We start from the raw sequence: 15,156 nt of genomic DNA, 5'->3' as shown, positions 1-15,156 counted from the left end.
GGTGTTCCTAATAATCCTTTAGGTGAGTGTATATATGAAGTGCCTGTCAGAACACTTCAAGGTTCTATAGCTAAAGATATAAACCACAACATGAGCTGTTAAAGGTTTCGAGGGAGCCAGCATCTCTTTTGCCTCACCTGATGAAAACATCTATACTCTAGCATGGAGTTAAAACTATTCACTCGATATACATTCATTTCATTGAGACATTCGATTTAAATTGGAGAATGACATTGGCAGGAAGTGTTTACCATTCACATTGATTTTAGTCTCTTAGTTCTGGCCTTGAACTCTCTGCGTTTCAAAGCATGGCATGAATGTGAGGGGGCGAAATACAGTCAAAATACCAACACATTCTCATCCTAGGGCATCATCTAACTGACACTTTTGACAATGCGTCTAAATCCGACGCACATGGCATAACTTTTCACTTCAGAAATAATCTGAGTGTTTCCTTTAAAACAATACCAAACTTAGGTCTATATAACAAAGAATTCTTGAATTACAACCATTTCCCCATTCTCAAAAGGGGGGTGGCAGCAAAGTTAAAACATACATTTAAGTTAATATGGACATGTAATAATAATATTATAGAAATGTTAAAATTATGGTATCCTTAACCAGAGAAACCGTTATCATGGAAACGTAACATTTATTTATATTGAAAAAAAAACAAAAAACACTTGATTGAAAAATTAATTTGTCCAGTTTGTGATAGGGGCATTAATATGCAGAGGCTAAATATAAATAATACATCACTTTCTTTAAAGTCGGTTTTTAAGATAAATTGAGTGTCCGAAAGTGTACGTAATTTATTGTTTTTAAAGCTGAAGTGCTATTTTCTCTGTCTTGTCTCAATAAATGTTGCATTTATATCTTTATTAAAATCTGAAAATTTAAATCAGTTTGGAGGCGCTTTGTATTAAATTGAAAATATCAAACATGCTTTGTGCCAACCAGGTAGATTCAAAATCCTTTGGGAATGATTGAAAGTCTCAGTGCAGCATAAATACTCACTAATGGTGTTTATTTGCTCAGCTCTGATATCAGAAAATGAATGAATGATACTAGTTAACATGTTCCACATCGTTGGTTTGTTTAATTGCCATTTATGCCAGCCGATATGATTGTTCCCAGACAACAATATAGAGTCGGCCCGGATCTGGGTCGGCACTGTTACTGTCTGGGTTGTTTGTTCAAACTTGAGGTAAATGGTTTCTCCGTGAAACCATGCATTATCCAGAATGTTCCAGGTCTGGTCAATAAGCTTTGTCCAAGGTCAGTTATGAGACATGAAGGCAGAAATTTTATGTAAACTGAACATGTAAAGGTTTATAAATGCAAGAAAATTACAGGGGGATATGGATTTTTAAAAAAAGCCACTCCAATGTCTTTTTGCAGAAAGAAATTTTTTCGATGCCATAAGAGAGGAAAATTGTACATAACAACACTACAATGTAGGCTACATTCGATTTTCTATGTTGCTTTTCTAGCATACATGACTGACAGTGAGATCTTCTTTGAGTGGCTTGTAAAAGTGAAGGTCCTTCCCAGACTGAAAAAAAGAAAGAAAGATGAATACTTTGAACAGCTTTCTGAAGTCTCCATGAACTCTGCAGTTTAATTGTAGTGATTGTAACACACCTTTGCACTCACATCCATTTCAAACAATTCTTTCAAAGTCAAGACAGAGAAACTGAGGGTCACACTGAGCTGAAGGCCTGAAAAGATCATCATAGTGACATCCAGCCCTTCACGGATCTAGAGTTGGGAAAGAGCGAATTACTTGTCACTGGGTGATATAACATTTACATTAAGTGATAGTGTATCTCTCTTTATCTAGACTAACTTAGATGTATAAACCTGAAAAGAGAAAAATAAATATGCTCATGTTTGTTTCAAGGAAAGTGAAATGATCACATAGCATTTTAATTTCATAACTTTTCTGCATTTTCCGATAAGGGCTATATAAAAAATAATCACAAATGAAATTGTATCAGTAATAATATAACATTTGGGAAATGTGTTAAAAAAGTATTGCTTAATTATGATAATAAACATTAATTAAAAGTACTTTTAATGAATAGCTCAATCATGTTATCTTTGACAGCCCTAAAAATAAAATTTGTAAAATATTTTTTTGTTTTTTCTGTCCCTCTCTTTTATTTTCCACAGAGCATCCTTTTGCCAAACCAGAGAAAGAAATTTGATTTGTGGGCCACATTCATATTTAAACAAAGACTTTAGATATAGAAAGACGGTGCACTCTTATTTCTATAAATGAGAGAAATGAGAGCGCAAAATGGCGGAATAAGTCCCGCCTTCTAAGCAAAAGAGCCAATCAGTAATTGGTAAAGTCATTGTGCCACTGAAGCTCCGGCTGCTTTAGAAACACTCCAACACTATCTCACGACCAATTGAGTATGAATTCATTCAAATTGGGCAACTCATAAAATATGAACTATTTAGCAAAAATCTTACGAGTGAGTATATGAATTAGCCGCCTTGTAAAATATGTACGAATTACAGTGAGATATGGTTTTTCTGAGACACACGCTTATGACTGCACATGCGCATTGGCTGGTTCAGCCTGAAAAATGCGTGATTTGTCATGATTTGAGCATTGGCGATTTTAAATATGAAATTTACTAGGGATGCACCGAAATGAAAAACCGTGGCCGAAACCGAAAACCGAAAAAGAGGAAACCAAGGCCGAAAAACAAATTACGCCAATTATTACACTGTAAAAAATATTTTCAAGATTTGTTATCACAACATATTTTCTTTTGTCAAATCAACTTTATAATAATTTATTTAGTTGAGATAACTTATTATTTTGAGTTTCTGATGATTAACTTAATCTCCTTCATTGTATTAACTCACTCTTTCCAGTTCAATCAACTTAAAATTTTAAGGCAACCCAGGTTACTTACTTTTTTAAGTTAAACCAACAATATTTTTTTTACAGTTTAGTAATCACAACATTTTTTCTTTTGTCAAATCAACTTAAATAATTTATTTAGTTTAGATAACATAGAATTTTGAGTTTCTGATGATTAAATCATTCTCCTTCATTGTATTAACTCACTTTTTCCAGTTCAATGAACTCAAAATTTTAAGGCAACCAGGTTACTTACTTTTTCAAGTTAAACCATCAATATTTTTTTTACAGTGTAGTACCATTGCATTTATGGCTGTGTACAAACTTCACTAAAATCAAGGCATTGCAATTGCATAAATCAGTATAAAATTTACAAAGAATGAATCCATTCAACGTATTCTCATCCCAAGGCGTCATCTAAATGACAATTTTGACCATGCTTTAACATCCGACGCTTAGGCTCCAGTTACATGACGCGGGTAGGTTTAGGTCAGGGGTAGGGTTAGGGTTAGACAACAAGGAAAGCGTCATCTAACTGACGCTAAAGGGTGCCTAAAGCATCAGTTAGGGGAATTTGGGGAAATTCTTTGGGGAATTGATGTTTTCCCAATCAAACATAGGAGCTGTACTGGCACGACTGAAATAGCTGCCTGAGCGGTGTTTCAAAGATGGCCGCCAAGTGAAACGACTCTCCGAAAGCGTATTTGGTTTGAGCTATATAACTTGAGAGTCTTCGTGTGACTTGAAATTGTAACTGAAAAAACCCCCCAAACAAATCAATTATAAAAACCTTAAGGATAATAAAATAAAGGATAATTACCCCAATATAAAACGGATGCTCATATTCCAGAACTACTGTTCTCTGAAAGCTCATCAAGTCCCATGAATACAACGCTAGGCCTACCATAGCCAGAACAGCACTGACTTTGTTCAGCACCACAGCGACGAGACACTGTAATACAAAAATCACATCTTAAAAAACCCTCTCCAAATCAGAGATGTCTGAATATAGAGTACTATATGTGATGGTTAAAGACCTACCAGAAAATAACTGGGAATCTGAGCTGCAACAATAGACAGGATTCCAATTACAATGAACTAAAATAAAAAGCAAAGCAATTCTTCAAATTTGTCCATCGAAAGTTCAGACAAGATTAATTAGAGTATTGACAATCAGCCAGCTTCCCATCATTCTGAAAATCATCAAAATGTGAAGTTTATGTTATGAATACTGATTAACTTTGTGAAGGGGCTCGCTTATTTAGAACAATTTAGAAACACAATAATAAGCAGAATGAGGAATAATTCTTACCACACCACCAAACCAAAGAGGAGTATCGGACCTCATAATGTAATCGTGTATCCCCAAGTTTAAAAATAAAATCCCGGTCACAATATTGAGGATTCCTACTATAATCTGCACAATCTATGGGATGAAAGAACAATTTATACACCAGTTTGTATTGTGATGAATCTCAAAATGTACATCATTACATGTTTTGCATTGCATTGTCCATTAATCACATTACATCACCTTCATTGCAATGTTTCAAAGTCAAATCCAACATTTATAACTTTTCTTTAAATTATCATTGAAGCTCAACAACACTCTAAACAATGCTGCGTGGTTTCAACCCAAGTTTGGGTCAAATATGGACAAACCCAAATGTTGGGTTAAAAATGTAAATTTACAGTGGAAAGTGAAAATTGAACTTGTGTTAAAATTTTAAATTACATATTCAACCCAACATTTGGGGTTGTCCATATTTGACCCAAAGTTGGGTTAAAACAACCCAGCATTGGGTTCACTCTAAACAATGCTGGGTTGTTTTAACCCAACTTTGGGTCAAATATGGACAACCCCAAATGTTGGGTTGAATTGTAAATGAAAGTTGAAAGTGAAAATTGAAGTTGGGTTAAATTTTTAAATTACATATTTAACCCAACATTTGGGGTTGTCCATATTTGACCCAAATTTGGGTTAAAACAACCCAGCATTGTTTAGAGTGAACCCAATGCTGGGTTGTTTTAACCCAACTTTGGGTCAAATATGGACAACCCCAAATGTTGGGTTAAAATGTAAATGTACAGTTGAAAGTGAAAATTGAAGTTGGGTTAAAATTTTAAATTAAATATTTAACCCAACATTTGGGGTTGTCCATATTTGACCCAAAGTTGGGTTAAAACAACCCAGTATTGTTTAGAGTGAACCCAATGCTGGGTTGTTTTAACCCAACTTTGGGTCAAATATGGACTAACCCAAACGTTGGGTTAAAAATGTAATTAAAAAAAGTTACCCAATGGCTGGGTTCGTCTATATTTGACCCAAAGTTGGGTTAAAACAACCCAGCATTTTTTGAGTGAAGTATGAGTTCTACCCATGTGTGATAACCATTTGTAAATAAGAGAAAAACACAACTTTTTAACATAATATTAAGTTCATAAAGTGTGTGAAAATTATAAACAGTGTAATTGTATTTCAGTGTTGAAATATAGTTTGTCGTCTAAAAACGCCATTTACTTTTAATCACCATTTGATAAATATTAAGGGCTGGAATAAACTACATGACTTTTAAAATCTCAAGAGATGACTTGCCTTAAAGCGACTTTGGTCACTGACTTGAAGCTAAAGAAATCTGGACACCATCATACATGATTTTAGGCAAAATCTGTGAACTCCAAATGCTGAAAACCCAGGTAAAGATCTGGCCTAAAGTCATGTAGTGTATTCCAGCCTTTAGTTGTACTGTCTGTTTCAGATTCTATCTCACCCCAAGTGCCATATAGATGCCAATCATCTTTGATTTCGCATGCTGTGACACAGAACACACTGGACTGTAACACAGAGCACCCAGGATCTGACACAGTATCGGCCATTTGCTGTTGGGGTTTGAGTTGATGGTGATCAGGGTCACCCCCTCGCCCTGAGACATAGTCAGAGACATCCTGCAAATCTGAGATAGAAAAGAGGGAGTTTAACCTTCCAACAGGTTATAATGGCCAGTCCTCTTGTGTTTGCTGCTTTTCATTTCGAGAACATCCAAAGTAAGCATTTTATTAAATGCATCATTACAGACAAGGGTGCAGTTTTAATTTTAACAATGGAGACATCTAAAAAGTTGCCTATGCAAGCTTGTTTGGTAACACTTTACAATACGGGTGCACCAATAAGCATTAATTTATGCTTAACTAATGCACAGATAATCCTGAATTAATGTAACTAATGATTATTTAAGCTATTCATTAATGATTACCACATTAGGAACTAATTAAGAGTCTGTAAGGTTATTATATTAGTTCATACACAAATTGTTATTAATTAAATATGTAATTGTGGATTAATTCCCAATAACTAATACTGTTTATTAATATGTTAATTACCAGAATGAGCAAACGCCTTGTATTTCAACTTCCAGATAATATGACAGGAACACTAATATGCATTAATACATGATTAATTACTTCATTGTTAGTGCAAATTCATCTGCAAATTACTACAATTACTAAATGACTAGTTAATAATGATGTGCCCCAACAAGTAAAGTCATTACATAATGATAGCTTTGCAAATCATTAGCTAATGATTAATTAAAGCAGACAACTAGAAGTTGAAGTGTATAGCTTTGACTAATTGTGGTAATTAACATATTAATTTACACTATTATTTAATAAAATATGTTATTATGGAATTAATACACAATGACACACTGAATTAATAGCAATTCATTTATTACTTAATCTATTAATCATATATACTCTTTATTAGTTGCTGATGCAGTTATCATTAATTAATGGTTTAGTTCTTCATGAGTTATACTTATACATTAACTCATGACTATCTGTGCATTATTTAAGTATGAATTAATGCATATTAGTACACCCGTATGGTGTTACGGGTTGTTTCTTTATTCACCACATAATAAAACATTTTAAAAGATAATTGCGACTTTTTATCTCACAATTGCGAGATATAAAGTCAAATTGCGTGATATAAATTCGCAATGTCATGTTATAAAATGAGAACTGCGAGATTTAAACTCACAAATGCGTGTTATAAAGTCAGAATTGTGATATAAACTCGCAATTACATGTTGTGAAGTCCAGTTCTAAGGAAAAAGACTGACGTTTTTCCTCAGAATTGCGTTTATATCTCACAATTCTGAATTTTAACATGCAATTCTGACTTTATATCTCCCAATTGCGTGTAATTAAGTCAGAATTTTTAGATATAAACATAGCCTGGCTAACGTCAGACAACGTCTCATTGACATTGAGACGTGATTTGCAAACCATATGTTAATTTTCTCATATTTGAGGCGTGGTTTACGAATGCCCAGAGCTGTTTATTGGGTGCTATGAATGTCTATCAAATCCGAATGTATGTAGCTCATGGCCAATCGTTTCTATTATACTAGATCGAGCGAAAGAAATTAGACGAGGAAGAAGACGATGGGTCAGAGATTTATTTGCGTTCTAAACTACTTAGAACAATATCTAAGGCTACAACGAAAGGTAACTTCGCGTCTGCAGCCATGTTTGATCCATAGGTATAAACAAACTATAGATATCCATAATAAAGGCTAGATGTCTCGTCCGCACTGCCGGCCATTGGAGGTCGAAGTCCGCATCTGGCGGCCATCTTGTCACAGGCAGATCACTCACTCATAACATTGTGTTTCAATGGTGCATGCACTTTTTAAAAACCATAACTTGCTCAATGTTCTACCGATTTTCAAACGGTTTGGTTTGTTATAAATGTCAGAGATGTTTAACCTGTTAACCTTCAGCTCCACAAGGGGGCTCACAGCTGAAAATGACATGCCTGGATAACAATAAATACAGCTCCTGAGAACAGTGTACCACAGGCACAATTAAGGTATCTTTGGAAAGAAGACAGTTGGGACTTTACTAACAATCAATCAGATTTGATAATGCTCAAACAGAAAAAAAGTTATAAAAGTTAAAAGTGCCTCAAAAATAATGTGCGCCACAAAAATGTTTTAGTATTTCATGTACAAATATATAAAAATAGACCTGGAGTAATTCAGATAGATAAAGGATTGAAAGCAACAAGTCTCATCAGTTTATATTTCAAATTTGAGGAAGATATAATGAACAATGGGGTTCCTGCAAACTTTTTTCCAAGACTATGTCAGTTCCCTTTCTCCCTCCCCCTGCCTGAGGCACATCCCCAGAAATAACATGCCCAAACTAAAATATTTGCAGTTGCTCAACTATTTGCACTACATGCACAATTTAGACATGTTTAAAAAGAAGACACTTTAGAGTGTATTACCCAACTGTTAAAGTTGAAAAAACTTACACAGACAAAAAGTTATAGAATTTAAAGTGTCTTGAAGATAATTTATACTGCATGTAATATTTTACAATTTCATGTAAAAATAAATGAAAACAAACCTGTAGGAATCCAGTTAGGTAATTGATTGAAAGACATAAGTCTCATCAGTTTATATTTCAAATTTGAGGAAGATATTATGAAAAATTAGATTCCTACAGTATTTTTTCCAAGACTATGTCCAGGTACCAAGAAACCTCCTTGGATACATCAAAAAGCAACCTAATGACCAAATGTTATGCAGGGCACTGCAAGCTATTTCAGTCAATTCATAAAATAATGCAATTATAAAATAATACACACAACCATTAGACTTTATGCAAGTGATTTATTTGCACAACAGAACAAAAAAAATATATATGTAAAATACATAAGTAAAATATTATGAAATATAAAAAATAAATAACTGAGGTTCTTTGCAATAGAAAATACAAGTGATATAAATACTGTACTTTGTTGGCTTGGCCTTCATATATTGCTTTAGTCCATTCCTAGCTTTTGATGCCACCATCCTCTTGTGAATTGCAATGTTCTGAAAAGTATGGAAAAAGTGAAGAATAGTGAAGAAACTGAGAGCTTGCATCTCTGGCTGGTGCTTGGATGCCATTCTTCATCTGAAGATTCAACTTGATGGCTGTTGCATGGGAAAGAATGGAAAGATAATTAGCACTGCATGTCAAGTAAATAATTCTGTTTAGTTTCTATATAGCTGGCCATTCATTCAACAATCAAACTGATGGGCAGTCGTTTACACAGCATTCGTACTAAAGCTCATCCATTCAATCAACAATCAATGGCCAGTGATATAGACAGCATTCATATGGATGACCAGACAAAGAACCAACAATCACACTGATGGCCGGCCATCAGACAGGAATGTGGCATTTTGAAAGCATACAACTCATAGCACATATTTTCTGCAATTCTTCCCACCAATTTCTGCAAAAAAAAACAAAAAAAAACAACAACAACAACAATATATATATATATATATATATATATATATATATACATTTACAGTACAACATACATCATATTTACAGTACAAATATTTGCATTTGTACTATAAATATTATGTATATTAGACTGTAAAAATATACAGTATGTGTGCTGGGAAAAAATGTATATTGCACAGGTGTCCAGCCCCTCCATCCTTCAGATAGCACACCACATGTGCCAGAAAAAAACGGCAAACAACTGCATAACCGTCCAAAGCATATAAATACATATATACAAATAAATAAATGCATATAAAGTAACGCATAATCTTTTCAGACACAACTTTACACAATGCATTTTCCGTATGAAACAACTGGAAACCAAACACTCACTCTCTCTCTCTCTCTCTCACCCACCCACACACACACAGACACACATACGTATAATGTGTGCATGTTACATAAGTTATGTATAAAGCAACTCACCGAAAAGTGGATAATCTTTTCCGCCCTCAAGCATAATTATCACCGTCGTCACGATCTTCTCATCACTCATCTTCTCATCAATGTCGACATAATCCATCTTCGAGTGATCTCGAATAACTACTTCAGCAGAAAAATACTTCTTTTGACAAATTATTTTATGACAGTCTGCATGTCTGCACGAACAGATGTTTGTTGACTAGCTACCTCTTAGCTTGTTATCTTAGCTCTTAGCTATAGCACTGCAGGCTGTCAAAACATGACGGCGGTGGGTGTGGCTCTGCAGAGCCTGAAGTTTAGCTCCTCTACCGGACGGAGAGCAAATAAAAACATATGTTCGTGTGAGAAATTCAAACTTCCCGGGCAACGTTGGAATCGTGCACTGGTTGGCTACATGTTTTACCAGTCATATCATGTCGTTTCTTTTATTGGCTTTCGTTATAAAGACAGAATGATATGATGTGCATATCATGACGTCAAAAAAACGGACTGCAGTGTTTGCATATTTTGAACTAGATATCGCTTATCTTTGTATTTGTGTGTGTGTGCGCGGTCGTAATTTGTTCATTACACTCTAAGCAACACACCCATATAAGGGTCTGCTACCGGGAGTCTGTTTTCTATGGACTATTTTATTGCATAACAAAACCGCATGATATTCACCCTGAAGAAACGCAATGTAAACAAAGGAATTACCATGGATATTACAACATTATTTTTTCTTTGGACAAAAAATGCTCTATGGGATGTTATTCAGTGGACCCTCAGCTTTCCATTCAATCTGGAATTTTTAACAGTGGATGCGTGTCTGGCTCGTTATTACAAAATAATGGTGAGTACTCCGTTTTTGTTTACGTGCGTTCTTATGTGTACTGCTTACCTAAATGCAAGAAATACATTTGTTATAAGCTTTCCATCGAAAAACAGTGCACTGACATCGATGCCCGAGGCTTAGACCTTTAAAATTATATATAGTTTGCCAAGATTAATGATCTTCTTTCATGTTAAATCCATTCATAAACATTAAACTAGTGGGGGGGGGGGGGGGAGGGCTTCAGAGCGCCGTCGGTTGCCCGAAGGTTAACTGGATAAACAACAAAAAAAATGTATTCAAGGATTTAAACGTACAGTATGAAATTTTTGGCCACCAGGGGTCACTCATTTAAAATAATAACAAAAGACGTACTTTGATGACGTCGGGAAAGAGCGTGGGCTCACGGGAGTTGTTGTCGCTGTCAATGACAACCAGCTCTGCTCATGGCATGACATCATCGTTTCACAAAATATACGGATATACGGCATCTCTCTGTAGATTTAGCTTGTCGAGAAGCTTTAAATGCAACCCCAATGTTTACCTGTGTCACGCTTCTCCTGTCCCAAACCCTTCTCGGGTCATATTTTTCAGGTACGTTTGTTTGAGCTTTAGCTAATGAGCTGGCTGTAGCAGCAGAACGTGCAGGCAAAGCGTAATCGTGGTCCATAACTATAATACAGACCGCAGTAGACGAATATAAATATTTATATTACGCTCCTTCAATGAATGACCTATTTTAGAACATTTTTCATTTATAGGGCGCACCGGATTATAAAGCACATACTGCTTAGATACTATAAAGGTACTGCAGTCAAACGTTTGACTGGGTTTGCGTTATGCATCCACTATGTGCTAAAGGCTAAAGGGAATATATAGTGAGTGCGCGGCGCCGGAGGTGAGGCGTTTATTTAGTAAGCATGAGTGCGCTGAAGCGGGCACGTACATTCGCAGCCTGACTCATAAGAGTATTCAATGTGCGCGGCTCGCTAACAGCAACAGTTGGCTGATTTGAATGAGACGAACCGGTTACTGTGAACGGGGAGCGCTTTATGCGCGAGCAGCACCGGGGACAGTGTCTGTTAAGAGTGAGCGCTCGTGAGCGGGCACGTGATTTACACACCTAAAAATACGTACTGCTTTTTTTTCTTCGTCATTTTCTTTGCTTTATTGACGGTAGTCCAGTGTTCCCCTTTGTGTTTGACGGTTTCGCCGGGTTCCGCAAGGAAGTTAGAGAAAATAGAGGAGTCAAAGGTTATATGACGGCATAGACGGTCGACGAAACGGAAATAGGGAAACGTCCCGTGTCTTCGAATTAAACTATAAATTTCTCCGTATTTGAAAGTTGGTGGAAACTGTCGGGATAATGTAAGTACACATCTAATAGAAATATATAACATAGATACAGTTATTTTTGCTATTTTTAAAGCAGAAAAAATACATATTGTGGCTTTAAGCTGTTTAATCTGTTAAAGGGATACTCCATGAAAGTCCATTCTCCTACAATGGAAGTCAATGCTGACAAACAACTATTTGGTTCCAATCGTTCTTCAAAATATCTTCCTTTGTGTTCATCAGAAGAAACTCATACAGGTTTGCAACAACTAGAGGGTGAGTAAATGATCACAGAATTTTCATATTTGGGTTGAGTATCCCTTTAACTGATAAAGCAACTCTATCTATCTATTCCCGAGTTGGTTTATTTCCTGGTTTTTGGTCCTATTCATTAGCCCTTGTGTATCATGTGTTTTCCCTCATACTTGATCAGTTACTGTTGCTTGTAACTTTTGTTTTGCCTTATTTATTTAATAAAACATATTGAGCCTCTACTACCATTTGCCTTGCTGCATGTCTCCTACCTGTCCTGGGGTTACAGAGGCAGTTTAACAGAGACTAACTTTACTCTGTCTGTAGTGAAAACCATTGTTAAGAAAAATCAAATAATAAAAATGTTAAGAAAAATGTTATTTCACAATGCATGTTTATACATAAACAGACAGAACGTTTCTTTTAGGAGGGAAAATTCCAGTTTGCGGAAATTAGATTGCCAAGAGAAAAATCAGCACTTTTTTACATGAATTCACCATGGCACAATTATTATTCTTTATCTACATTTCCAATTCATTTGCAGATCGCATGAGAAAGAGTAACTCACCTTGAATGTGACGGAGTCAGTTACAATCCAGCAAAGTTTCACACTCTTTGTCTTGTTTTTTTCCTTCTTTCTCGGCAATGACACCCCTTTGGGAATGTTGTTTGTCCAAACACACACGCTACTCGTAAACTCAGAGAAGGAAGTGATGAGAATGAAAATAGACAGTGTAAGTGGGTGTGTTCAAAATAGCTGTCTCATTTCACTGTTCCCTACACTATAGTTTTATATTCCACTAGAAGTGAATGAAAACGAGTAAGATATGAGTACTTTTCCATAGTTTGTGCTTGCTGTAATAATCATTTGAAACTTAGCAAAATGGCAGCTCCAGTAGGTCTAGTAATGAAAAGATTTATCTGAAACTCTGTCATGGAAACTAGCATGTATAAACAATAATTTAAAAGCAAGTTATAGCTGAATGTGACCTACTTCTCTCTGTTTTCGTATATGACGTGTCAAGGTGGCGCTACTCCGCAGCGGATGTCTGATAAATAGTCTGATTTTAAACACTTATAGACGTACTGAAGTGATTCAGGATAAGACAAAAACACGGTTTGGAAGATGGATTCATGATCTACTCGCTCATGATATAAATTCAGTACATTTTGAAAAAAAAAAATGTTGTTACATACCTTTAATTATATTACTGTGAAGCTGAATTTTTAGCAGCCATAACTCCAACCATAACTGGATATGGCTACCCATATTTTTGTGGAAACCGCCAGAAAATTTATTAGGATTTTTTTTTCCAGAAAAGAAAAGTATTTATTTAAAATAACTATCATGTTTCATGTGTCATAACAAAATAAATGTCTTTATTGCAGGTAATATGCATATATTTTTTCCTTACTTATCCAAGCATTTTAATGGTAGGGTATCACCACTTCCACAAAAATACTAAGCAGCACAACCGTTTTTCAACATTTATAATAATTTCTGAAGGATCATGTGACAAGACTGGTTTAATGGCTTCTAAAAATTCAGCTTTGGCATGACAGGAATAAATTACTTAAATATATATATATTTTAAATTGTATTTAAATTTAGCAATATTCAGTTTTTAGTGTTTTTGATCAATAAATGCAGCCTTGGTGAGCATAAAATACTTAGTTTTTTTTATTTAACCTTTATTTAACCAGGAAAATCCCATCCTGGCCAAGACAGCGGCACAGATCACAACAATTCAGTACATTATACAGACAATTGTATAACTTCTTCCAAAAACGTACAATTTTTATTTTATTTTTTATTTTTCCAAATGGTTGACCAGTAGTGTGAATAAAAAAAGAAAGACTGTTCTATTCTAGTGTTTTGAGGTTAGTTTAATTGGTTCTGTTCTCCAATAGTTCCCTGCATAGATATCCATAATAAAGACTAGATCCTTACGGTGGGGTCTCTATCGTCATCACTGGCGGCCATCTTGCCACAGGCAAGCTTTCTGGCGGGCTCTGATGTGAGATGAGTGATCAGCACGAACACAAATACTCTTATCTCGTTGAAATCTTGACGGATTTACAAATGGTTTGGTTTCTTACAAACATACATTATTAACGTGGCTATAATTCTGGATGATTATTTACTGATACACCTATGGAGTGTCATAACTACATCTCTGATGTTTATAACAAACCAAACCTTTTGAAAATCTGTAGAAAATTGAGCAAGTTATGGTTATGTAAATAGTGAGTGATCTGAATGTGACAAGATGGCCGCCAGATGCGGACTTCGACCTCCATTGGCCAGCAGCGCAAACGAGACATCTAGCCTTTATTATGGATATCTATATGGCTCCCAGACTGTTTGTTTCCTTGGTTACTAATTGATTGAGTATTCTGTTCAGGTGTGTTGAGTTAATCTAATTATCTCCTTTGTTTGCTCTGTGTATTTAAAGGGATAGTTTATCCAAAAAAAAAAATTCTGTCATCATTTAGATCATGTTATTCCAAACGTGTATACATTTCTTCTGTTGAACACAAAAGAAGATATTTTGAAGAACGTTGGTGAAGAGACAGTTGATGGTAACCATTAACTTATAAAATTATTATATTCTTCAAAATATAATCTTTTGTATTCAACTTCTTTTCAGTTGTCTGTTAATGTTGCGTTTCGATCGTTCTGTTCCATATCCTTAGTACCCTGAGTTTTGTTCAAATAAACTGGATCCGGTTTCAACTTGATTTGCAACTGTGACCGTATCAGTGGCATCATTTGACCTGTGAACTGATCGAGTTTCTGGTAAACATCCCATCCCATTGTTAACAATCTTCTTAGTCCTCCTCTGATCCTGCCGTGTGTCAAGAGATCAGCTCTCTTTAGGCTGATCAACTCTTGAATAGTATAGGAGGACCTGTAACTACATGCTGATGGCTTTGTAATCCTGATCTTATCTCTCTATGTAGCAGTCGCTCTCACTTCCTTTCTCATACAAGTTCGCTTTTGCTGAGTCTCATTAACTTAACACACCATAAACCAGCATTTCCAGAGCCACATGAATCAAGACAGATGGTTGATTAAGCCATATTCTGTTCGTGACTA

General features: G+C 35.4%; 1 protein-coding gene across 2 annotated transcripts; it reads right to left on the bottom strand.

Moving 5' to 3' along the window:
- Positions 1 to 1,010: 1,010 nt before the first annotated feature.
- On the bottom strand, positions 1,011 to 13,069 carry tmem176l.3b (transmembrane protein 176l.3b). Of its 2 annotated transcripts, XM_089118983.1 has the most exons (8): positions 13,051 to 13,069; positions 12,625 to 12,753; positions 5,653 to 5,835; positions 4,194 to 4,307; positions 3,923 to 3,979; positions 3,702 to 3,833; positions 1,645 to 1,761; positions 1,011 to 1,555 (listed from the first exon to the last, which is right to left on the bottom strand). In XM_089118983.1, the coding sequence occupies exons 3-8, from the start codon at positions 5,824 to 5,826 to the stop codon at positions 1,490 to 1,492; spliced, it is 660 nt and encodes a 219-aa protein (XP_088975109.1). In that variant the 5' UTR covers positions 5,827 to 5,835; positions 12,625 to 12,753; positions 13,051 to 13,069; the 3' UTR covers positions 1,011 to 1,489. The 2 variants fall into 2 exon arrangements, with proteins under 2 accessions (XP_088975109.1, XP_039546946.2); XM_039691012.2 differs by lacking the exon at positions 13,051 to 13,069 and having other exon boundaries at positions 1,657 to 1,761; positions 12,625 to 13,009.
- Positions 13,070 to 15,156: the final 2,087 nt, after the last annotated feature.

This window comes from Pimephales promelas, chromosome 1, assembly GCF_988280905.1.
Source record: "Pimephales promelas chromosome 1, fPimPro1.hap1.1, whole genome shotgun sequence".
Lineage (NCBI taxonomy): Eukaryota > Metazoa > Chordata > Actinopteri > Cypriniformes > Leuciscidae > Pimephales > Pimephales promelas.
Note: the sequence above shows the minus strand (reverse complement) of the source record. Positions and strands in the feature narration are given on the sequence as shown.